This window comes from Neofelis nebulosa, chromosome 3 (assembly GCF_028018385.1).
Source record: "Neofelis nebulosa isolate mNeoNeb1 chromosome 3, mNeoNeb1.pri, whole genome shotgun sequence".
Lineage (NCBI taxonomy): Eukaryota > Metazoa > Chordata > Mammalia > Carnivora > Felidae > Neofelis > Neofelis nebulosa.
The window spans coordinates 134,351,202-134,377,109 of NC_080784.1; the positions used below are offsets into that span (position 1 = coordinate 134,351,202).

Below are 25,908 nucleotides of genomic sequence, written 5' to 3' on the forward strand. Positions count from 1 at the left end.
TGTGACACTTTGGGTAAGTGAGCTTCAGTTTTTTCATCTACAGAACAGAGATGACACCTATTTTCAGAGTTGTTTTGTGAAAAGCAGATGAGATAATGCATGAAATCCCTTCTTAAGTAGCATCTGGTAGTGGCTGTATCCATTTCTCTCACTAATGATATGAAATTGAGTAAAATATTAGACAAAGTACCATAGTTTAAGGGCAGGAACTAGAAAAAGGAGCAGTAGACAAAATCATTACCAAACCTGGAAGAAATGTCTTTGGGATGATTCAATCCCTTTATGCTAAATCTTCTGACGTTTACCTAGTTTGTTCCTTACGGACCCTGGGACTAAATAAAATATGCATCGGATGATAAACAAAGAATCTGATCATTGGAGAGCTGTTTGTCCCCACTGTATAATTGACAAATCTGGAGTGTGGGTGTCTCAGTTCCCAAGAAAGGGATCTAGGGGAACTGACAGAATTAGGTTAGAAAAGTTTAGAAGACACTTCTAACCATAATGACTCACTCAGGGGCAGTGACCCTAAGAGGGCCACCTTGGGACCGCTTGAGAGCTCTTCTTAAATCTTTATAGTAACTACCGTAATTCTAAAAGTAATGACTATCCTCCTTTAATACACAAGATATTTTAAGTATGGTTACAAAAGAATACCAAAAATCCCTGCAAATGCCCACAATGACAATACATACTCAACATCATAAACACATCTTTGAGAGGACAGGCTTTAAACCAGACAAAAAACTGCCTCCCAAGCTTATTAGACACTTTAAATAACTGTACTATGAACAAAGATATATTTGTAAATTCTAGTAAGATGAGAATTTCTGTACCAGAATAATTTCCAGTAATAACCTAGTGAATTATATCAATGGATCCAGAAAAATAGGAATGAGGCATCTTAAAAGAAACCACCAAAGGCCCAGATAGCCTCTTTCTTGTGGGCCATGTGTCAACAATTTAGCCTGTTGAAATATTTGTGTGTAGAAATTGAAGGGGGTAAAAAGTAGAGAAAACCTGAGAAACCAAAAGTCAATTTGGCCATCGCCTGAAGTGTAAGCACTGAAGGCTCACTTAAAGCATCTTCTCCTTGGTTGGGGTTAGAGAATAAATGATGAATGAATGAATGAATGAATGAATGAATGTCAGTGAGAGGCAAGGACGCATGGCGACGGGGCACAGACACTTACGCCGTTCCATTTCTTGGACCGAATGGAGCCCTGTCTTCACTACTGACAGAGTAGACATCATAGCACTCTTTAATCTCATCTCTCAAGTCCTGGGGGATAGAACAGGACCCGTTCCTGACTTTGAGCTGCCGTATACGTGGTACGCCTAATAGGAGGTTCTCGTAGTAGATGAAGCTTCGGTTGTCGGCGTCAGTATTGTTGCTGGGTTGTGTCTTCCAGTAAAGCCCATCCAATAAGGCACCTTCTGTGAACTGAAAGTGAAGGAAACATTAAAAAAAAATTTTTTTAACGTTTATTTATTTTTGAGAGAGAGAGGGACAGAGACAGAGAATGTGGTGGTGGGGGGTGGTGGTGCAGAGAGAGAGGGAGACACAGAATCCAAAGGAGGCTCCAGGCTCTGAGCTGTCAGCACAGAGCCCAGTGAGGGGCTTGAACTCACAGACCATGAGATCATGACCTGAGCCAAAGTTGGATGCTCAACGGACTGAGCCACCCAGGTGGCTTCACCCCGTGAAGGAAACATTTTTGAAAAGTTCTTTGAAAAGCTCCAAGCTTAGCGGCTTGCTTTGCACTTTCCTGGAATGTTTGCATGACCAACAGTTTGGCAACTCTGTGAACATGGTAGCATGACAAGAGTGGGTTTCTCTGTCAGAAAGATTAGGGTTGGATCTTGCTCCCCTGCTTACTAGCTGTGAGGCCTTGAGCAGGATCCAACTTCGAGCCAAGGTTCCTGTATCTATAATACTCATTAAAAATATATATATATATCCATTTTTTTATATGGTTGCTACCCTTGGTGCCTAGGACTAAAGGTGGGGGGTATGGTTTACATAAATCCACAACTGTGATCATTTTACTTTTCCCTTATTAAAGTAACATCCCACATAACCATGGTTCCAAACTTGCTTGGAGAGGAAAAGACTACAGTTTTGATTACCAGTCTGCCATCTGGTGGATCTTTTAAGTGTCTGGACTATTTTGTCACATTGTGAACTCTAACTGCCCCTGCCCCTGCTTTACCATGGAATTGTGTATATGTGAGAAGTCTCTCATTAGTGTGCCTGTAGGGAAGAAGAAGCTGTTTCTCAGTGTCTTATCCTTATCAGACAATCGAAAGAGATGGATTGCTTTGCTCTGTTGAGGTGGGGAGAGATTCATATTATACAAGAGTGGTTTTGGATGCCAAGTATTTGGATGCCAAGATGTGTAATACACTCTAATTCCTGATGCCTAACTAGGCATCAATATTAATGGGTCCACATGGTCCAGTTTCCTCTATCTTTACAACCACCAGCTCTGACCCCAGCATTTAGTAAAAATTTTAGAAAGCATCTCTGCAGGAAGAAACAATTGTTTCCTTTCCAATTTCCCTTCCAATTTTCCTAGGTTCTGAGCACCATACCTCCCAGATCAGTTTAACATTTTTCCTATGGTATCACTCATAGCTTATCCTCTGCTACTATGTTGGATCTTGTGCAATTTGGGAAGGCTGGATTGAGTTTCACATTAGAGATCTCTGAAAGAAAGTGCCTGCCTTATATCAGGTGCTGTTCTAGAGTATATGCCATCGTAAACAAGGAGACAAAAGACAAAACAAAAACAAACAAAAAAGCAAGACTAAATAACCAAATTTTGCCCTTATTAGGCTGTATATCTAGGAGATACTCAACAGATATTTATTGAATCAAGAATGGATGAATGAATTATAGACTAGGGTGAAGAAGTTCCTGTCAGGCTAGAAAAAAAGTCCATTTTTCATACTCCCTAGCCATGTGTAAGCATGCTGAGTCTTAGCCTCCTCATCTACCACCGGGGGCACAACATTAGCACTTACCTTGTGTGGTTACTATGGCACTAAAGAAGGTAAAGTATGAAACATTCAACATGCTGCAAGAAACATACAAGATTCTCAACTGGACCATAACTTCCAACAACTCACCATAACCTACATCTCACTCGGTGTTAGGCACATAGTGGGTCCTATATATACTGGTGAATTAATTTATGAAGCCAAATGAATAATTTTCAGTGATAAAGAGGTACTTTGAAAGTCATTTACAAAAACAAAACAAAAAAACAAAACAAAAATAGAAAAGTCATTTGTAAATACCTTCCAGAAGTCTTCCATTGAAGAAAGAGTTTTAAAGTTTGTTTTCTCTGTTTTGGACACTGGGGTGTCCAAGAAGAGTTGCGACATTATCCGGGTGTAGTAGTACACACTGGAACTCATCATCCCATAGGTCACTGGAACACAGAAAGAGCCATATAAACCCTGTGAGGGAACCCACACACGTACTAGGACACTCCCACTGAATGGGTAGGTATCTACAAACAGTCTGCTCTGTCCCTTGCCTTCCTTCCCTTCACCATTCTTCTAGGATCTCTCCCTAGCTCTCAAGCCTATAAAAGAAATAAATTAACATTAGCTTATGTGAAACAAAACTGGCTTACTAAAGAGCATTAAGTTAAGATCAAGTGCCTTTACTTGACATCTGGGACATGGCTATTCAACTTCATCTCCCCCTCCCCACCCAGATCAGCCCCTCAACACAGGGAGGCTGATCTGCATGGGTTCCTACTGAAGCCATGCTGAGTGTCTCATCCTGAGGCTGTGCATGTGCTGTTATTCTCTCTACAATAAAACGGGCAGGCGATTCTCTGTTCTACATCAATTCTCCACCCTTCTCTTCTCTGCATACTCTGGCTGACCTCTACAGATGGTACCACGTAGGCTCCCTTGACCTTTGACATCCCATGCATTTGGCCCATAGGGGGTGGAACAGGAAATGGGGTGGGGGGCTGAGGAAAAAGAGATTGGGTTTGTTTCTTCCACCTCTCCTCCATTCCCTCACCACCTGGATGCACTTTGGCAGGGGACCCTCTAACCTTGGCCATAGGTGCTGGGGGAATCTCTCCTCCCACAGCCATACTGGGTTCATGCCATGCCACTCCCTCCCCTTGTCCCCTCAGGCCTGGAGGTGGTAACTGTTCTGAGGGCCTCACTCCCCTTGTTGGTTCCCATAACCCTGCCCCACCTTTGGACATAGTGCCTTCATTAAACGTTCTTTAATTACCACTTTGAGTTTTCCATCCCTTTCCTTGCAGGATGATAACACAGACACATCTTCCTCCCATCTACCTATCAAATCTTGTATGGAACCCTCTAAACTCAAGCTATACTCCTTCCATAAAGATTTTCTGATTATATCAGCTCATTCTGAATGGTCCTAGAGGGAGGTAGGAGGATTAGGTTACAGGAGATCAAAGATTGAATCCTGGCCTGCCTGCTGTCTACTATGTGAACTATGCAAGCTGCTTAAATTTTCTGAGCTTCAGCTTTGTTTTCTGTAGGATGGGGATAATTAGCTACCCCACAGGAGTTTTTGGTGCTTAAATAAAAATAATAACTAAAAATTACCCAATACAGTGGCTGACACTTAAATATCCAACAATGGTGGTTCTTCCTCCTTAATCAGCTTGCTGTAACACCTGCATTAAAAATTTCAGTATTTGAACAAGGAGACGGCTGTCTTACACTGGACTCTAAAAACTGCATGTGTAATACACTCTAATTCCTATAACTAGCTGACAAAAAGCTTCAAGAGGAAACACTTCCCTTTTATAATTCTTTTGACCGTAGTTCTAAATATCCAACAAGTGATTAACACTTAGCTGATTCTGTAATAATCTTAAGGCATCGTAAAATGCATTTTATTTTATTTATCTATTTTTTAAAGTTTATTGATTTATTTTGAGAGAGGGAGAGAGTGTGAGCAGAAGGGCAGAGAGAGAGAGAGGGGATCCTAAGCAGGCTCATGAATCGTGAGATCATGACCTGAGCTGAAATCAGGAGTCAGATGCTTAATCAACTGAGCTACCTAGGTGCCCCATAAAATGCATTTTAAAACCTTGCATTAAATGATCACTAAATACCTATCAAATCTTGTATGGAACCCTCTAAACTCAAGCTATACTCCTTCCATAAAGATTTTCTGATTATATCAGCTCATTCCGAATGGTCCTAGAGGGAGGTAGGAAGATAACTTACAGGTTATCCCTGTAATCCCTTCACTAAAAGGGGGATTAAGTGCTATTTAATAAAATCTCTTCCTCATATAGTTCCCTTCTCCACCTGAGCAGCATAGATAATTAAGATTATTTAAAAAGAGGAGCAGATAATAGTGATTCAAACATAAGTGTGTTTTAGAGTCCACCTCGAGCAGTCAGTGGATCAGCAAATACATACAATCATGCAGCGTATCTATTTTATCTGGAGAGAAAGGAATGTTTTCCAGTCCCCTTAGTTTTAGACTCCCTCACCTGTCCTCCTGCAACCCACAAATTAGGGTAAGAACATTCCTCTTCAAGTGCTCCATGACTTGCCACCTCTCAAAACTGTACTGGGCCACAGTTAAGGGTTTAGACTTTTAATCCATTCATATTTATGGGACAGAGTGCTTATGAAGATAAGCAAGGTGTGATCTCTGTCCTCAAGAAGAGAAGCTAATAAGTATCCCTGGGAAGAGCATTGTCCAGCCAGCTCCCATAGAGGGATGGACAGGGTACAATAAACTCTGCAGAAGCTTTCTGTGGATCCAGAGACAGCTGAGGGAACAAAGCTGATATGATGCTAAAGAAAAGAAGTGAAGGATCCCCAAAGCTGAATAAAAAATTATTGGGGCGCCTGGGTGGCGCAGTCGGTTAAGCGTCCGACTTCAGCCAGGTCACGATCTCGCGGTCCGTGAGTTTGAGCCCCGCGTCAGGCTCTGGGCTGATGGCTCGGAGCCTGGAGCCTGTTTCCGATTCTGTGTCTCCCTCTCTCTCTGCCCCTCCCCCGTTCATGCTCTGTCTCTCTCTGTCCCAAAAATAAATAAAAAACGTTGAAAAAAAAAAATTAAAAAAAAAAAATTATTAAGTTGATTTTTTCAGTTAACTTGAAATTTGAATTTGCTTTGGATTGACTGATTAATATAGATCATTCATTCTCAAATTTTTTACCTGTGGGTTTTATTGTTTAAAAAGATTTATGACAGATGATTTAAATATTTTGATGTATAAATATGCAATAGTTCTCTATGTATATAAATGTGAGTATTTTAGCCACTGATTAAACATTGTAGCTCTCTTACTTTCCTATATTTTTAATATCGATTGCTTTTGAAATTCTCAGGACCTGTATGAAATTTCATGCTTCACTAAAAGGGAAGTGATGCGTCCCCTTGACTATTTAGCACCATCTGTCAGACATCTAGAGAAACAATGCCATCTAGCTTTGAAGGGATGATTATTCTAACACATTGAATCAGCGAATATTAACTCAGCTCCTCCCTTGTACCAGGCCCTGGGATAATCCATGGGATATCTTTTTTATTTTTTAATTTTTTTTTTTTGAGAGAGAGAAAGAGAGAGAGAGAGAGAAAAGACAGAGACAGAGAGCACCTACAAGTGTGTGCCCACAAGTGGGAGTGGGGCCAGAGGGAGATGGAGAGAAACTCAAGCAGGCTCCACCCTCAACGCAGAGCCCAATGCGGGGCTCCGTCTTACAACCCTGAGATCATGACCGGAGCTGAAATCAAGAGTCAGATGCTTAACCAACTGGGCCACCCAGGCACCCTCTCCATGGGATATCTCTGAGAGACAGCTTCATACACTCCAGGAGTCAGCTGTACCATGAGTCCATATTAGGAAAAGTTCTGTGTTAGTGAGCAAGAAGTACTAGCAAACAAGACAGAGAGTGAAAATGGGCAAAGCTGTCAACATTTTGTAAGAGCACCTATGTGGCATCTCTGAGATGTGCCTAAGAGCATCCCTTTCGCCCTCTCTGTGCTGAGGGAGACAGGTGCATAAACCAGTCTGGCAATCCAAGGTGAGGATTGCAGTGAAAGAGGTGGGCCTGGACTTCACAGCTCAGGGAGGTGGGATAGTTGATAAAGGCTTCTCACTGGATCTGCCTCTTAAGCTGATCTTGAGGGATGAGGAAGAACTGAACAGACCAAGAAGGTGACAGCCTAGGTCAAGGCCTTTCTGAGACTCACAATGGTGTGGTGTGGTTGAAGTAACAGAAGTCATACAGAGTGGCAGGTCCGAAGAAGGTAAGCAAAGACTGTATAATGTCTTTATTATGTAAAGATTTTAAACTTTATCTTGAAACTGAGGGATTATAGCATGTTAAATGGAAGAGTGACCTGGGTTAATCTGGTTTCAGAGACAGTAATCTGGAGCAGTGCCTGGGAGTCCTAAAAGTCCAGATATTAGATACTAAACAATGTTGTCTAAGGTCACTGAGTCATCTTAAAACTTAAATAAATCTTGTCACTTCTTAAAAAAACCCAGCTTTCCACTGTAAACCCCTTACAAAGCCTACCAGACCTATAGGGTCTGGCCCCTGACCACCTTTCCATCCTTATCTGATAGTACTCTCTTTAGTAACTGTCTTCAGTTTCTGGAATGTTCTGAGCTTTTTCCTGCCTCAGAACCTTCACTCATAAAGTTCTCTCTGCATCTGACTGGCTCCACTCTTAATTTAGGTCCCAGAGAGGCCTTGTCTGTAGGGGAATCCTCCTCCCCGATTGTCTTGTTTCATATTACTTCTGCATTTAAGGGCAGGGCCTAAATCTGTTTTTAATTAAATTACTGAACAGTTGACTGAATGAATAAATGAATAATCCAGGACAGAGATGATAAAGGTTAAAATAGGAACAACAGTGATGTATGAAGGAAGGCAGATTCGAGAGGCACTAAAGAGGAAAAATGAGAAAAGTGAGGGAAAGCATCTAGAATGATGTGTAGCTTTGGGGAGAGGCATCATGTGGGTAATGTTCACATTAACTCAGAGAGAACATGAGTGAAACAAGTTTGGATGGGGAGGATGACGGGTTCAGGGTTAGGAATGTTAAGGATGAGATTGCTAGGAGATACACCAGTGGAAATGCCTGATAGAAGTTGGCACAATGTTTGTAGTTCATGAGCAAGGTCTAGGGGGGACCTGGAGTCACCAGCATCAAGTACCAGTTGAGAATGTGGAAAAGATCCCCGAAGAGAAAGCCAAAGATCCAGTTGCAGAGAATACACTGGCTAAACACATTTCATAAGGAAAAAAACTAAAAGTGAATAGAGCAAGGAGAAACACAGAAAGAGAGGGAGTCCTAGAAGCCAAAGAGAAGCTTCTAGAAAGCCAAATGCCATGCGACCAAATGCCAGAAAAACCTGAAAAGAGCTCTAAAATTTGGCAATTAAGAGGTCCCTAAGTGGGGTGCCTAGGTGGCTCAGTCAGTTGAGTGTTTGACTCTTAATTTCAGCTCAGGTCATGATCTCATGGTTTGTGAGTTTGAGCCCCATGTTGGGCTTTGCGCTGACAGTGTAGCTTGGGATTCTTTTCCCCACTTCCTCCCCGCCCACCCCCCACCCCCCACCCCGCCTCTGCTCCTCCCTTGCTTGTGCTTTCTCTCAAAATAAATAAACTAAAAAAAAAAAAAAAAAAAAGGTCCCTAAGTGACTTTGGTGAGGCCTTTCAAGAAGTACAGGTGAGACCACAGAATAAACAAGAGAGGTGAAAAAACATTACTAAAACCTCCAAATATTTTAATCCAGTTTTGGTTAAAATTTGAAGGAAATTGTAAGTAACACACTGAGATGGAAATCTTTGAGGGATAAAGGCTGACACAGGTGCTTTTGCGAATGACTATACTGAGCTCGGATTACTTCTTCTTTTGAAACAAAAGAGAAAGATATGTAGTATTAATAAATGTTATCACAAAGACATAAAGAAGAGAAAGCTATGCACATGGAGTACAGACTATGTATAAATTAATATTTATAGAAGAATAAATACACATTTCTTGTCATGTGGTTTTTGTTCAATTTACTGAAAAGGACAGAGAGCTTTGTGGGCATAGGCAGTCTTTAACAGTTACTTTCCATGGACTACAGCCTGTGATCTTAGGACTGAATATGTTCGCTGTGAGAAGCTGTTGGAATGTTTGTCACCGGAAATTGAACTAGCTTCCCACCAATGTGATGATTAACCCATGGCCTTTGATTTCCCTGACCTAGTTATCAACAGTGAGTCTCCATGGCTTCTCTTGCAATGAGGAAAATTATCTTGATTAGACAACAATCCTTGCAAGATTTTTACAAGTAAAATAAAATATTCATTTCCTTTTTATTGAAATATAATTGACATATAGTATAAATTTAAGGTGTACAATGTGTTGATTTGATACTATTCATTTAATTTCTTAAGAATTTTTTAATTTTAGGGGCGCCTGGGTGGCTCAGTTGGTTAAGTGTCCGACTTCGGCTCAGGTCGTGATCTCACCGTTCATGAGTTTGAGCCCTGTGTCAGGCTCTGTTCTGACAGCTCAGAGCCTGGAGTTTGCTTTGGATTCTGTGTCTCCCTCTCTCTCTGCCCCTCCCCTGCTCATGCTCTGTCTCTCTCTCTGTCTCTCAAAAATAAATAAATATTGAAAAAAAATTTTTTTAATAAAAAAATTTAAAGAAGCATTTTTTAATTTTAATTTTTTTAGAATACTAACATTTTTTTAGAATACTAGAATATCTTCTTCCACAGAAAAAGAAATGGAGACACACAAATTACTTCTTAGAAGGGCTCTTCCTGTCCTAGGATACATCATGCTATTTTAGGACTATGTTGTTCATTTCTCCAATTTCATTACTTCTTTGGACACTAGTGAGTTTAAAGTTAAAGACTTTCTCACAATAACTGATTACATTTTCTACTCTATAAAATATGTTCTATTTTCTACTCTGTAAAATATTTACTGAGGTCTTGGTGTTTTTCTCAGTGACTTGTGGGTTACAAATGTGGTAAGGTATTAACCCTTTGTAATATTTCTTGTAAATATTCTTTACAATTGTTTTCTGCCTTTTAATCTTATCTATTTCTTTGACATGTACAAATATTACATTTCTATGATGCTAACTCAACTAACATTTCTTTATGATTTCCATTATAATGTCTAAACATAGGAAATTTGAGAAACTTTAAAGACTGGAGGGAGCAGAAAAAAAGAAGAGGCAAATGTATTTTTATCACAGATTCACCAAAGACTTTTTTTTGCCGTTTCCAAAGATCTTTAATAATATTTATTCCTTTCCTTAACTTTAGCATCTAAGTCACACAAAGAAATACTCTTACTATTTATAACAGTAACCCATATAAAAATAAGTACTTTGATGGTAGATTCATAGCAACCTTAGGTTTCAAGTAAGAATAAATTCTAAATTACAGAGAAAATAGGATTACCTAGTCCCCATGTTATTTCTCTCCTCTGGGTTTATGCAGACTGATTTTTTTTTTTTTTTTTTTTTTGGGGACAGAGAGAGACAGAGCATGAACGGGGGAGGGGCAGAGAGAGGGAGACACAGAATCGGAAACAGGCTCCAGGCTCCGAGCCATCAGCCCAGAGCCTGACGCGGGGCTCGAACTCACGGACCGCGAGATCGTGACCTGGCTGAAGTCGGACGCTTAACCGACTGCGCCACCCAGGCGCCCCTATGCAGACTGATTTTAAAGATACAAGGGTTTAGAACTAACACTGATAAAATGGAAGATAACCTTTGAGGGACACTTAGGGGCTCCAAATAAATGCTCAAACAATTAGAACCTATACTTCTTAGAACCTACTGATGAAAGAGTTCGGCCGTGGTCAACGATCTCTGGGAAGAATTTTGCTTTTACTATTCTCACATGATAGTACCTAGGATCTTTTGGTGTATTATTCCCAACCTGCACAAAATCTTTCAAAATAAGTATTTCACAGATACAGGAAGGTTAAATAACTTAGTTCAAGCTTACCTAGTATATAAGTAGTGGAGCTGGAATTTGAACTCAGACCTCTGTTGATGCAAAAAAAAATCTATACTTTTCCTACTGTGTCAAGCTGCCTTCCAGATCCCTATCTATTTCATATCAAGAGCTTCCCATGTGCAAGGCATAGGGCTAAGTACATTCTCTCATATACCCACAAAGTAATGAGTTTGATATTATTGGCCTTCTGATATTGATACTGTTGGCAAGATTTTAAAACTAGTAATTAAAGAGATGGTTTCTGAGCAATGGGGAAAGGGTTCAATCACTAGGAGCCAGTAAGGCATTGTTAGGAATAAATCATGTCTGCTTATCTCATTTCCTTTTTGATTCGGCCAACAGCTGATAGCAGAAGAATGATGGAGTTATTCAGACGGGCATTAATAAGAAAAAGTCTTTCTTATTAACCTATTTCTTGAAAATTCTGACCTAGATGATAATATAATTCAGTGAACACCACTCAAAGAGCTTTCACTAATGGATGATGCTCTTAGACCAAACTTTTTTTGATTTATTATTAATTAATCAGGATAAGAGCATGGATGATATCAACTCTATTGATCCAGTGAAGCCAAGAGGAACAGCTGATACTGACATGAATGACTCCAGATCCAAGATAATTTCAACAGATTGGAATGATAAGCAGGTGCTAATAAGATGGAATTTAACAGAGCTGAAAGGGAAGTCCTTTCAGGACTATGTTCCAGGAAGAAGTGTTCAAATACTAGCTGGGGAACACAGTGATTTATAGTTTGGGGGGAAGAGACTGAGGAATCATTTACGTGAAGGGTCAGGTGATGGGAGGGCACAGGAGCCACAGCTTTGTATCTGAATAAGGACACTCATAGTCCCACTTTTTCCATTCTTTCATCATGAGGCTCCTACTATACTTTCTTTCTTTTAAAGTTTATTTATTTGAGAGAGACAGAGACAGTGCAAGTGGGGAAGGGGCAGAGAGAGAAGGAGAGAGAATCCCAAGCAGGTTCGGAGCTGTGCAGAGCCTGACATGGGGCTAGAACTCACAAAACTGTGAGATCATGACCTGAGCTGAGTTGGATGCTTAATGGACTGAGCCAACCAGGCAGGAGCTACTGTACTTTCAAAGGGACCTGATAAACAGAACATGTGCAGGGGGAATTTCTATCGTGTGGGTACTCAAAGGCATATCACCAATGACATGATTAACAGTTAAAGGAACTGAAAAGGTTTAACCTAGAGGCGACTTAAGGGAGACTTGAATGGCTGTCTCCAAACTTCTGATAGGCTAAATTGGAGAACTTGGTAAAGGTACTTGGTAAAGGTGGGCTTGGAGGGGGCACTGAGAGAGGAAGTTAGACAGCGGTACACTTGGCTTCATATAAGGAAGAACATTCTAACATAGCCATAGAAAAATGAAATGAATTATTTAAAAGAAGTAAGTCCCTTAACTTGAAACTGTTACTCAATCAGACATAGGATGCCTGACCACTTGAGAGGAACGCTGGAGTGCAATTTTAGCATTCAGTGGAGGTTTGATCATATGGTTGCTAAGATCCCTTCTTAACCAGAGATTCTACAATATTCTGAAAATAAAACTTTGCCTATGTAAAATATGTAGCTACTGGTATAAGAAAAAAATGTGATTAGTGTGAAAAGGAACAAAAAAGCTTTAAAAATTCTAAAATAAACAAGAGAACCCTAATTATATGCCTTAAGGCATGTTTCCTAAAACTCTAGCTATTTGGTTTATCTATCTGGCCTAGATCCCAAACTTGTCAGTGCATCTGAAAACTCACTTCTCTGGGACACATCTAGAAGGCTCTGATTTAGCAGATCTGGGCAAACGGCAATTAAAAAAAAAATTCTCTTGGTGATTCTGATGCTCAAGCAGTTGGTGTGGGCTGGGGGAGGGGGGTGGGCACAGAAAACCTAGACTTACTTATAGGGATACTTACATTTTGCATAAGACATATATGTATGTATGTGTCTATGTCATGCTTAAAAAAACTTAACAATGATCCCAATCAACCTGTTAATATTTAAGGCCACTGTAGTTTAATATTTAAGCTCCTATGCAGGGAGCAAAATCTCCTTCAATATTCTAAGCTCTAACAGCTTAGAACATAAAAGTTAAAGATACCACATCTCTGCCTTTACAACTTTTATTGTAATGAATAGATCTTTTCAGGCTTTTCAGCATTTCTATCATAGATAGAATGTTTTAAAAAGTAATGACAGGGGTGCCTGAGTGTCTCAGTCAGTTAAGTGTCCAACTCTTGATTTCAGTTCAGGTTATGATCTCGCTGTTTTTGAGTTCAAGTCCCGAGTTGGGCTCTGGCACTGGCAGCATGGAGCCTGCTTGGGATTCTCGCCCTCTGCCCCTCCCCCACTCGCGTTTTCTCTCTCTCTCTCTCTCTCTCTCTCTCTCTCTCTCTCTCTCTCTCTCCTCTCTCTCCCTCTCTCTCAAAATAAATAAACTTAAAAAATAAAAATAAAAAATAATTAATGACATTTCCTTTCTAAACAAGTAACAGAAAAAAACCAAGAAGATGGATGTTGTTGACACATACAAACTTTGTAGCTTAAATAACTTCTTTTTTGCTTAAGTTCCCACTTGGAAATGCAAAGTCTCAGAAAATATAAAAAGAAGTCATTCCCTGTTAAAGCTCATCAAGAGCTGACTAGCATTAATAAAAACTGTGTGTGGGAATAGTAAATAAATCAGTATTCAATTTCTTTTTTTTTTAATTTTTTTTAATGTTTATTCATTTTCTGAGACACAGAGACAGACAGAGCATGAGTGGGAAAGGGGCAGAGAGAGGGAGACACAGAATCCAAAGCAGACTCCAGGCTCTGAGCTGTCAGCACAGAGCCGGATGTGGGGCTCAAACTCATGAACTGCGAGATCATGACCTGAGCCGAAGTCAGATGCTCAACTGACTGAGCCACTCAGGCGCCCCAATCAGTATTCAATTTCTTAAAATTACAACTGGAACTTAAATGTTTCCTCAATCCTTTATGTTCAACTTAGAAACCTTTTTTATTCTTTTTATATAAATCTGATAAATTCAAAAAACTTTTTGCACTTAGTCAACTGAATTCAAGGTGGTCAATTTTAATGTACTAGGAATGGCATTATCAAACTGTTGATTAAATTTTGATTTTTTCCATATACAAAGAAGGGGAGTCCTTTCAAGATTGGCGTTAATTTTTCAGCATTTCTAAGTGTGCACGATAAGAATGAACTCCTTTCCCAGGAGTATGGTAAGAGGTCCCGGTTGCCATAAATCTGCTTCCTTGTCTGTTCTCATAAAGGGCTTTCGAGAGAACAGGACAGGACTCCCATCATTCAGTGCTCTTTGATTGAAAAGATAAAACCCATTGTCTATGACCTTCTGGACTCTGAAGCAAATGGTTTCTAAGACTTGTTTCTGGCTAAGGCTGGACTCCCCTCCTTTCCCCAAGGACGCATGGACATATGAAAGAAGAGAAGAAGAAAGAGGTGAGTCTGCAGTAAGTTTCCTTAGAGTACATGTCCAGTGCTCATTGAAGATTTGGAAGATATTAAGAACTAAATGAAGGAACCCACACAACAAACATATCAAAATCCAAAAGACTGGGACTTTTAAATATGTATATGTATATCCATAAAAGCAGTATTAGGTGACATTATTTGTATTTCCTGAAAGTTACACTTGGAAAGCCGTTTTGCTAAAAATAATTCTTATGTAGACTTTACATTAACTGATGTAAAAATAGTGACTGTGTATTTACCAGGAAATCTAATACAAAAATCCTTTTACTTGGTTTCTTGGTGTCTGGCAGTTTGCGAGATGCGTGTCATAGTGAAAATGGTCACAACTGGCAATGAACTGGCCAATCAGATAATGCTGAATTTTAATTAATGTTTACCAGAGGAGAGAGGAGGGCTTTACTAAATTCTGAATTGAAATTGAAAACAGAGAACTCCTGAATTAACCCCTCTGATGCATACACAATTCCCTTCAATTATAGTTTTGGCAGGTCAAATATTTTCAAAACTTTTCTTTTAGTAGGAGAAAATGTTCTACTTACAAATGCATAAGACTATGAGAAAAAGGAGGTATGTGGCCAGTTCCCGTAAAACACTTTTAAGATACTTCTCACGGTTAGTGTTGCTTTCTTCCATGAGTCTTGTTCCCCAGAGACCTTTAAAATAATGAAAAATATGACATTTTATTTTTCAAATAATGAATGGCAGAAAAAACATATAAAATAAATAGCATAACCTTTAAGGGAGATTCTCCTGCACTTTTTTGGCATGCTCTGAATGTAACTGGGAAATTGTTTAGCAGGAGTGCCTTTTACTTTAGAATATATCAACCTCTACTGTCCCCCCAAATATGCAAATCACAAGGCGACAATCTGATCATTGTCTAAACTCCCAATCCTATTAGAAAATGGCTTAATAAAAATTTAGGAAGAGAACAGGAAATGAGGGCAGCCTAGAAGAGCAGATTAAATACTTGTGCAAACACATCACCTCTTCCTGTGTGGGGGGAGGACGCAACCTGGCAATTATCCTATTACTGAACCGTTAGTACATGATGTAACTGCATGGCACATGATACCTTTCAGGTCACCCTGATGAAAAGAAGGGCTGGTTGGACCATCATTTCACTAGGGGAATATCCATTAAACTTCTAGCACGCTGGCATAAAATCTCTCTACTCTGTACCCATCTTTGTCCTTAAGAAACTCAATGCTGACTGACTACACTAAACATGCTAAGCTTAACAGATTTTTAAAATGCTAATTAACATATCATCTTTAAATTAAAAGCAACAATCATCCAACTTCTCTCTCTCTCTCTTTGGAGAAAGAGTAAAATCAGCAACCATGTTCCACATTTTAGCAGATGGAAAAAGTGTTCGGCTGGCTGAGTGGGATGACATAACCCTCCGTGAGCTTGCTGGAGGCAGTTACCGCAGTTTTGGACTCAGCCAGCAGACAGACATGGTGGCCATCCAAAACCCCCATTAAGGAACAGTGTGGTAAAGTCACATTTCTGGTTACTTGGAAGAGACTTAGTATTTTCCAAAAAAGACAAACTTCTCAATCCTCTCAGTTAGATTAGGTCGGCTATGAATGGCAGCCAACCTAGCCCCTGCATTCTGCCTCACAATTCCTATTCCACAGACTTGAACCCTTTCAGTCACTTAAACTCACACAGCCACTGGAGCCACCATGACACCACACAGAGAACAGGGAGAAACGGTATCCAGGCTTTTACTTCATAAAAATGACTTCATCACTAGTGTTTATGTATTTTTTAAGTCTTAGAATAATACATTAATTTTACTCCTAAATTTGGATATTTCATTTCCTTTTCTTTTTTCTCTCAAATTTCCTTTAGGAAAATCAACATCGGAATTCAAAGACACTGTGTTACGCATCACAGGTTTCAACACACGGAAAGTGGAGCATGACTTATGACCAGGTTTGCTTCTGCCAAGATCTGGTAGTTGTCAGGGAATTACTCACTCAGAAGAAATGCAGCAAGCAGAATGTTTGTTCGCTCAAACTCTATCATATTTAAAAATTATTACAAATTTAGATGACATGGAAAATTACAACTCAGAATAACACAGAGGCAGCCAAATATTAGGCTCAGTAGCCCTGGATGCAATCACACTCTTTCTTTGGATATATTTCTTTTGGAGGCCAGACCTAAAGTATACACATAAGTAGGGATTACTAGTCTCTTTATCATCAGGAAAGATTGTTGTCTTGCCTCACTTGGCCAGTGATTTCACTCTTTCCCATGGTTTATAAACAATTATGCACTAAGGAACAGTCACAGTTCTTAATATTTACAAATGGTATTGCGACCTATAAATAGAAAAACCAAACTCCCATCAAATTTTATTCAAGCTAAACTTGCAAGAGCCTATCGCAATTTAATTCTAGCCCTCAAATGAAATATTTCAAATAAAAAGAAACAAAGTCCCCTTATTTATATTTTAATATACTTTATGCATTTGATTGACTTTTTCTAAGTCTACTTCCTCAAATGCTTATTGCTTTAAAAATTTCATCCAATTCCCCCACTGGGTGTGTATATAGGGTCTGTCTGAGGACACAGGGACCTGTTTATATTCTGATGGGTGAGAAATGGCTACATCCACAAATAGAAAATAATTGCTGTCTTGTAACCAACTACTTCCATGTTTAGCACAGCTGATAAAATAAGAATAAAGACAGAGCTCATGTCCCAAATGGCAGCATTCTTCAGAATCAGCTGTTGTCTTTTCCCACAATTGGCCCAGCTACAGAGGGAGTACCTGCCTGGCATTTTAGGTACTCACGCTCAGTACATAAAGTGTCTCCAGCTGTTAGGGAGAACATGCTGTGAGGGGGACAATCAGACAATATCCAACTTCTCTCATGTTTAAGAAGGCACTTATTCAACTTCAGAGCCCAAAATTGGAGCACTTTATCTAAACAGTGTATATTCCCCTGGGCAGTGGCACTGAAATAAATATAGGGGAACTCTGAGATGGAGAATCCAAAACACCAAAGGTGTCTCAAACATAAATAACTGTGAAAAAAATGTCATTGTTGCAACTGTCTTATTCACATACTTCCAAGACCTTTTTATTTTGAAATATATTAAAAAAAATCACAAAGAGAGAATGACATAATGAACTCCTCATATTCTTATGTATCTCTGACTCAGCTTCAACAATTATCAACTCAATGCCAACTTTGATTCATCTAAACCCTCACCCATTCCTCTGAATTTTGAAACTAATTCCAGCTATCATATCATTTCATCCTGAATATTTCAGTTCTATGGTTATAGGACTCAGTGTGGATCATTTGCCTTACACTAACCCCATCCCATCTGAAATACACTGAATGCTCATGACTCATTGATCATGACAATGAGGAATAATGAGGAATAATGTGGAATTTTGGAGTCAGCTGTGTTCAAATGAGGGCTCAGAACTGTGAGATCTTATCTGACATCATGAAGCTCCATTTCCTCATCTGAAAATGGGGTAAGACTACCTCTTTGTGGGGTTGCTCTGGGAATTACAATATTATGTGTAAAGCACATAAAGTGCTTGGAAGAGGCCTGTCTACAGCTCCAGAAACAGGTACAAATCTGAAAAAATGTCCTACTTCTGACATCTAGTTGGTCTAAATTTCAGAACAGTGTAAATGCCCAAATCCATATGAATTTGGATTTCACTGTGAATAGCCTGACCAAATTCTCACTGCATTTATATCATAAAAGAATCCTGTTCTTTTGTGCTTAGATACATATGGGCTTTGTTTAGGAAGACAAACGCAATCCTTCCTAATAGTTACTTGAATTTCATGGCCACCTTTAAAATGGGAAGTGATGGGTGCCTAAGTGGCTCAGTCAGTTAAGCATCTGACTCTTGATTTTGGCTTAGGTCATGATCTCATGTTTGGTGAGTTCGAGCTCCATGTTGTATTCTATGTTGACAGCGTGGAGCCTACTTAGGATTCTCTCTCTCTCTCTCTCTCTCTCTCTCTGCCCCTCCCCCACTTGTGTTCACCCTCTCCCTCTCTCTCAATAAATAAATAAACATTAAAAAAAAGAATAAAATATTTTTTAAAAAAGGAAGAGACTTTTTACTACTACTGGGCCATTTAATATAGAAGATTCAGTTGCTACCTTATATGATACTGACTCCTGAATCTTGAATTCTTAGCCTTCTCCTGAGGTCCAGACAAGCAGATACCACAGAAAACAGCCAGCTCCACCGTATATCCCACAGATAGTTCATACTCATATGCCCCATGCACTGAGATTTTTCTTTGTCTAGAAACCTACTTGCCCTGTTTGAGTTAATGGTATCAAGCCAGAAACATAGGTTTCATCCTAAAACAGGCCCTTTTCTTAACCCTCATATGGAATTGGTCCACAATTCTGATGGCTTCTGTCTGTCTCCAGGCCAGCTTCCCTCTATCCCAGTTCATATGCCTTGGATGCAGCCTTTTCACCCCTCTGTCTCTTGCTTAAGCCTCTCCTGACCTATTCTCCCACCAACCAGTACTATGCGCCTCACCCCATTCTCTACATTCTTGCTAGAATCATCTTCAGATTGACATGTAAAGCCCTCAAGAGCTCTAACTTTTTAGAGGGAAAGTACCAAAAAGCTACAGGCTTGCTTGGTCTTACTTCTGCTATTTTTTCCCTCCTTAAATTCTCCCCTCATCCTTCAAAATGTTAACTCAAGTTTCACTTCCTCTGACCTCTCCAGGTAAAGCTGGCCCTCTCTTCATTGGGTCCCTTCCAAACCTGACACCTGGCATTGCAATTATTTACTTACATCTGTTTCCCCTACTAAACTGAGCTCTTTGAGAGTTGGGTGAATGATAATTCACCTTTGTATTCCTAGTACCCACTACAAAGGAGACTCTCATCAAATGTTTGTTGATTGCCCAAATTCTGTTACTAGCATAACCTTTCCACAAACCCCACAGTAGCAACCCTCCCTCAAAAAATTCTCCACAGCTATGGAAATACAAAATCTCATTTGTTCAAAATTATAGTGCAAATAACAAAAGGAAGAAGTGATAGAGCGAGGTTTAGATTAAAAACAAAGGGAAAGTCACAATAGCCAAAAGGTGGAAACAACCCATGTGTTGATCAACTAATGAATGGATAAACAAATGTGTTGTATACATACAATGGAATATTATTCATTTATCAAAGGGAATGAAATTTGGATACATGCTACAATATGGATAAATCCTGAAAACATTACGCTAAGTGAAATAAGTCAGGCACTAAAGGACAAATATTATATGATTCCACTAATATGATGTACCTACATTAGAAAAATTCAGAGGCAAAGTAGAACAGAGGTCACCAGGAGCAGGGGGATGTGGTAATTGGTAGAGTTTCTGTTTGAAATGATGAAAAAGTTCTGGAAATGGACAGTGATCATACAACATAGTGAATGGGAGAGGAGGCATCTATTTCTTATAGTAGCTTAGCCTACCCTGACCAATACAATCAGTACTTTAGGATTTCTCTAGGAAAACAAAAACCCCAAACCCCAAGCATAGGTGTTTAAAATAACAAACAGGAAATGACTTTACCAGGTTGATACATCCATAGAACACATTCAACTCTGGAAATTCAGAAAATTTGATAACTCATGTAAAGTATCAGATTTTATTTTTGCTCTAAAGATTTTGAAGAAAAAAAAAAAAAAAGTAAGCAAGACCAGTGAGGATGTCTTTAAGTTTGGGGGCAGTCTTTAAATCTTTCAGCCATCTTTCACTGCCTTTGGTCCATATCTTTACGACTTCTTCACTGGCTGCCTCCTACATGGCCCTCCTGTCTCTCTGTCTCCCTGTGCAAGATCTCCTGCACAGCACACCCCCTGATATTCCCTTTCTGCATGTTCTGGTCCTGTTAAAAACTTGCAACCACTTCCTAATATTTAGGAATAAATTCTCAATTCCTTGGCTGGACACAAGGTGTCCCACAACCAGGCCTCAAACATTTCTTCTTTACTATCCTACTTCTGCTAAGTAGATCTCTCTACTGTACAAAGAGCAAAAATGACCATTTGTTGTCCATATTGGATTCATGTCATTAAAGAACAACACAGAGTATGTTGAAGCTGGAAAAGACTTTGGAGATTAAGTTCAACTCTTCCATTTTATAAATCAGGAACTGAGGCCCAGAAAATCTGAGTGAGTGTATAAAACCACAAAGGCAGGAGACCCCCAGGGAAACTCTAGACCACTCCAAGCTTGAGTAATCTCTCCTACCTTTATAAATTGCAAGTTACTTTCTGCCTTTGATCCTAGGGTACTACTTACATATTGCATGTAAGATTTTTGTCATTGGTATCCATGAGGGGGGAAAAAATCACAACTCATTCATGGTTATTTAGTTTACTTTTCTTGGTTTCTGTCCATAAGAAAATGGTGCTGGTGCTGGTTTAGTTCTTTTGTGTGTGCGAGGGGGGGGGGGGGGGGGGAGGGGGCACCTAATGCAGCACCAATGATTCAACAAATGTCACTTATTTAATAAGTGACAAGGATATGTTTAATTTTTAATATATTTAACATTTAAGAAAATAAAATTTATTTTAAAATTTTCTAAAATTAACATTTTCCTGAGTCTCTTCCCCTACTAATTAGACCATTGACCAGAAGTTCACTATGAGCTTATACATTGTCAATTTTCTTTTTAATTTCTTTAAATTTAAAAAATTTAAAAATTTTTGAAGAAATAAACTTGTATATAAACTCATACAAAGATACATATTTCACTTCATTATATTCTTTTATCGAGTTTATTCAAAGAAGGTTAAATGTGTTATCAGACGCTTAACCTTAGTTAAAAGGATCATGACTTATTATTCATTTGCTTATAAAAAACTTCTCTCACATCAGTGAATATGCACATTTAAAATAAGGTAAAGTAATATATAATTTGTTTGGATACAGTTTTGAACCTTAAAAAGTGTTAGGGCTTTTTCCTAACTCACATAGGTTGTTCAAAAAGGATCTTTTGTTCCCTGTCACACCATGAGTCAGATTACCTAGCATAAGCACCTACATGAAAGTACCCAAGTGTACACAATTAAAAATTTATGATTTAACTTATATTTATGAAGCACTCACAACATGACAGAGACATGCTATGCATTTTACAAGTTTCATCTCATTTAATTCTCCCCACTCAAGAACTAAGTATTATAATGATCTCTTCTTAAGAAAAACAAAAATTGGGGATCAGAGAGGATAAGCAGTTTGCTCAAGGTCATAGGGTCAATGTGTGGTGGAACTAGGATGTGGATAAAGGACTGACTTGGTCTCAATCACATTGCTGTAAAAACACCTGGGTTATTTTGTGCAAGATTTTCAAAACTGACAGGGAAGAGAGGGGAAGAGAAACTTTCAAAAGAACTGAGCATGGAAACTCTTAAAAGTGGAGATTAAAATAATTTGAACGGCGAGAGCAAATGCAACTCTTTTCCAAGGATGCCTCTGACAAAACTTTGCAAAAACAGGATCCTATCTGCTTCTGGAAAATCTGTGTCCTCTAAATAGGCACTGGCAAATCTGAAAATTCCTTTCCTGCCTTTTGGAAAGTTGGGCGCACCGAACTCTGACACATTTACACGCTGCTGGTATCTGGTGACTCCACTGATTTGTTGGAACTTCAAAGAACATTGATTTAATTATTTAGAAACATACTACCAAGTTTTTTAGACAATGTAACTTGTTCTTTGCAACTGTTTCAGAAAAATGCCTAGATTAGAAGTGGCTGCACAACTGTTTTTCTCAGACATTATTTTATTCTGTTTGTGGTGATCTCAACAGCCCGCTCTCCCCAAAACAACCACACACATCACCAAAACATCAGTGACAACTCAGTGACACTCCTCCCATAACTTGGATAACACTACTGTTAACCCTTTCCAGAATGGAATGAGGGGCAATAGGGCATCCAGACCAGTGGAAGCCCCAGATATGCAGTTGCAACCAGTCAGTTGTATCAGAATGTTTTTTCATTCTCTACAAGAAGAAAAATCTCCAGAGGTACCCTTTCATTCTATTACGGCTTTCACGTAGATCCAGCGGTAAAAATGTGCTGACACACCTTCTTCTTTTAGAAGAAGGAGGTATCCCATAAATTTGCACCCACAAGGGCGCAGTGGCAGTCCGCCATGGGTACCGGAAGTAGGGCACAAGTAGCAGAGGTGGGGTACGCGCCTGCAAGGGAGGCGGGGACACAGGAGGGATGCGAGGTGGAGCCCCGGAAAGCCGCCCGCAGCTGGTTTGTGCATCAGCCGCTGCAGGTCGCGCTCTTACCTCGCAGCCCGCGAACCAGCCTCTCGGCCCAGGCCACTCGCGGCGGCTGCCCGTCCAGGGGGAGGTGGCGATGAAGCGGGTCCCCGCCGCCGGCCGGGCTGGGGCTCGGCGGGCCCTGGTCCTCTCTCCGGCGCCGCCTCCCGCTTGGGTGGCCGGTGCCGTGGTAGCCCCCCAGCCCCCGGCCCCGGGCGCCCACGGAGCTCACGGACGAGGAGGCGGCGGACCTCCGGCTGCCCGGGCGCCACTCCACGTCCATCTCCACCACCATTCCTCCTTCCTCGCCTTCCACCTCCTCTTCCTCCTCCTCCTCCTCGGCCTCGAAGCCCGGGTTGTCACGGCTCCATGCCTGCCGCGAGCACGACGAGAGCGGCGGGGAGGGAGAGGCCGAGGCTCCGGCCGGGGGGTCCCGCGCGGCCGCCTGCCGGATACGCTCCATCTCGATCTCCAGGCCCCTCTGCTCGCGGAGGCCGCCCGGAGCGGCGAGGCCGGCTCCCACGGCCGCGCCGCCCGTCATCAGCCGGCCGGGGCCGGCCGCTCGGGCTGCGGGCGGCCGCTTCAGGTCCCCGGGCTGCTGCGGCTGCACGCGGCTGGAGTTCACCATCGCGGTCACTGGCGCCCGGCGCGCCTTCGCCCCGGGCCGCGCTCGGCGCAGCCCGCCGCAGGAGCCATGTTCCTTTCTTCCCGGGGCCCGCCGCCTCCTGCTCCCCGCCCCCGACCTCCCCGCAGTCCCGCGTCCCTCGCCCGCCCCCTCGGCCCGCCTTCCCCTCGCCTTGCCTGGCCCAGCGGCCGCGGCGCGCGGCAGGGGGAGGTGCGAGGAAGCCGCCCCCGCGAACCGCGCGGTTGGCGAGCTGCGCCGGGGCCCACGTTCCAAGTGGAGCCGGCGCCCAGGGCGGGCGCCCACATTCCGTGCGGGTGGAGGGGCTTGGGCAGGGAGGGGGACCTGCGGAGGCGGGGCGGGGAGGGGGGCAGGGCTTCTGGAGCTGTCGCTGCGTGCGTGACCCTGACATAATGCTTGGGTCCCTGTTAACCGCCAGCCCCTTCTGCCTCGATTTACCACATTGGAGAGAGAGAAGAGAGAAAATCGTTTTGTGAGATGGTGTGGACTAGCGATATCCAGTCTGCGCTGGTCTGCAGTAGGGGCAAAGAAATCCTCAGTTCATTTGAAAACTACCAACAAACTACTAACGTTGACTGCCTTGCCCTTTGGCGGCCGCCTGTCCCTGATTTTGGCGGCCGCCTGTCCCTTGCCCTGGCGGCTGCCTTTTGGATGGTTTCTTCAAGCTTTGGTCGGCTCCTCTCTCCACACATTGTGGAGACCCCAAGGATTCTGTCCTGAAACTCTCTGATCCCTGGGGCTCCCAGCGTGAGCTCATCCATCCCCTCTCCTCGCCGTTGCCCTGAGCCAGTTCTGGCCTCCAGGTCGCAATCTCACGTTAGGCCCCCCAGGGCCAGAACTTTGTTCTTACTCTACAGAGCACAGCCAACTGGATGTTCTGCAATGGTCTCAGACTTAACCTGTCTCAAATTAAATGTTGTCCTTTCACCCCTCTTCTTTTAAGCCTGCGTCACCTCCTGTAACCTCAGTTGAGATTTGAGGCATCGCTGTCCTCACTTGAAGCTTGCCAAGCTATGCTTCTCCATGATACCCTCATCTGTCTGCTCTTCTCGTCCTACACCTCATCTCCCTAAATCTTGTTACTTCTGCCCCACAAATCTCTGATCGGATCTGTGTCTCTCATCCGTGTTTTCTTGTATATTTCTCATTGGAACAACAAACCTGTCCATTCCACCTCCATTCTCCACTTCAAGGTGTCCACAGGCCCAAATTGTGTTCAGAAACAAAACCGTTCATGTCACATGATGCTTAGATACCTCTTGGGGCTTCCGACAGCTTAAAGGGTAAAATTTAATTTCTGTAGGTTAGGTTAGCAAATTTTCTTCATCTACCCTTGTATTCATTTGTTTGCTAAGGCTGACATAATGAAGTACCACAGACTAGCTGCCTTAAACAACATAAATTTATTTTTTCACGATTCTAGAGGTTGAAAGTGTGAGATCAAGATGTTGGTAGGATTGTTTTCTCCCAAGGTCTTTTTCCTTAGCTTGTAGATGGTGGTCTTCCTCTAGTGTCTTCACTTGGTCATCTCTTTATATGTGTCTGTGTCCTAATCTCTTCTCATAAGGACACTAGTCACATTGGATTAGCGCCTATTCTAATGACCTCACTTTAGCTTAATTATCTTAAAAACAAAAACAAAAACAAAACAAAACAAAAAAACCCTGTCTCCAAATACAGTCACATTCTGGGTTGTTGAGGGTTAGGACTTCAACATAAGAATTTTTGAGGGGGACATAGTTCAGGCCATAACAGCTCCCAATCTACTTTTCTAGCATTGTTTCCCATCTTGTATATATCCCATTTGAGTAGCATCCTTTGTTGGTTCTCCATGTGCTCATAACATGCTGATTTTATTTTGGGGATCATGGCTGCCTATCACCGATTCTGCTGTTTATCTCTTTAGTTATCTGTGTTCTTTACTTAACTTTGAGCTTCTTAAAGACAGGGCTGGTGGTGGGTCTGGAGAACAGGCCTGGCTCATCCTATCCATCAGTTAATTCCCAAGATATTTCCTGGATAGCCCATGCCCTCAAGAGGAGATAGTCAAACCACAAATAACTGTCCTGGGTAAGGGTTATGATGCTGCCATCTAAGCAACCTCTAAAGATGCCAATGCCCTGAACAGCACAACCAGGCTGTGTAGTCAAAGGATTCTTAGTAGTCACATGCCAGAAGAGAGCCAGGCCTGAAAAGAGAGTATAGGATTGGGGCTAACAGGTTCTGCTGGGGAACAGATCTCGTGCAGTATTTTAAAGTGTGATCAGAAGACCTTTAGCACTACTTACAGCAAATGTTAAAAACATGGATTCTGAATCTCTACTCCAGGATTACAGGCCTGAAATTCTGAATCATAGAGGATTCTGGGGTGTTGTGAATTTGAGAAGCACCAATATATTCCAAGCCGATGGGGTTTCATGAAACATTTTCCC

General features: G+C 41.3%; 1 protein-coding gene across 1 annotated transcript in view; it reads right to left on the minus strand.

Annotated features, from left to right (window-relative positions):
• The window catches only part of PKD2 (polycystin 2, transient receptor potential cation channel), a 54,886-nt gene extending 31,312 nt beyond the window's left edge, over window positions 1–23,574 (minus strand). Inside the window, exons 1-4 of the mRNA XM_058721949.1 lie at window positions 22,861–23,574; window positions 15,076–15,189; window positions 3,304–3,437; window positions 1,194–1,444 (exon numbers count right to left, since the gene is read on the minus strand). Of these exons, the coding sequence (XP_058577932.1) occupies window positions 1,194–1,444; window positions 3,304–3,437; window positions 15,076–15,189; window positions 22,861–23,461 (1,100 nt within the window). The 5' untranslated portion in view covers window positions 23,462–23,574. The remainder of the gene's footprint in view (window positions 1–1,193; window positions 1,445–3,303; window positions 3,438–15,075; window positions 15,190–22,860) is intronic.
• Between the last annotated feature and the right edge of the window lie 2,334 nt (window positions 23,575–25,908).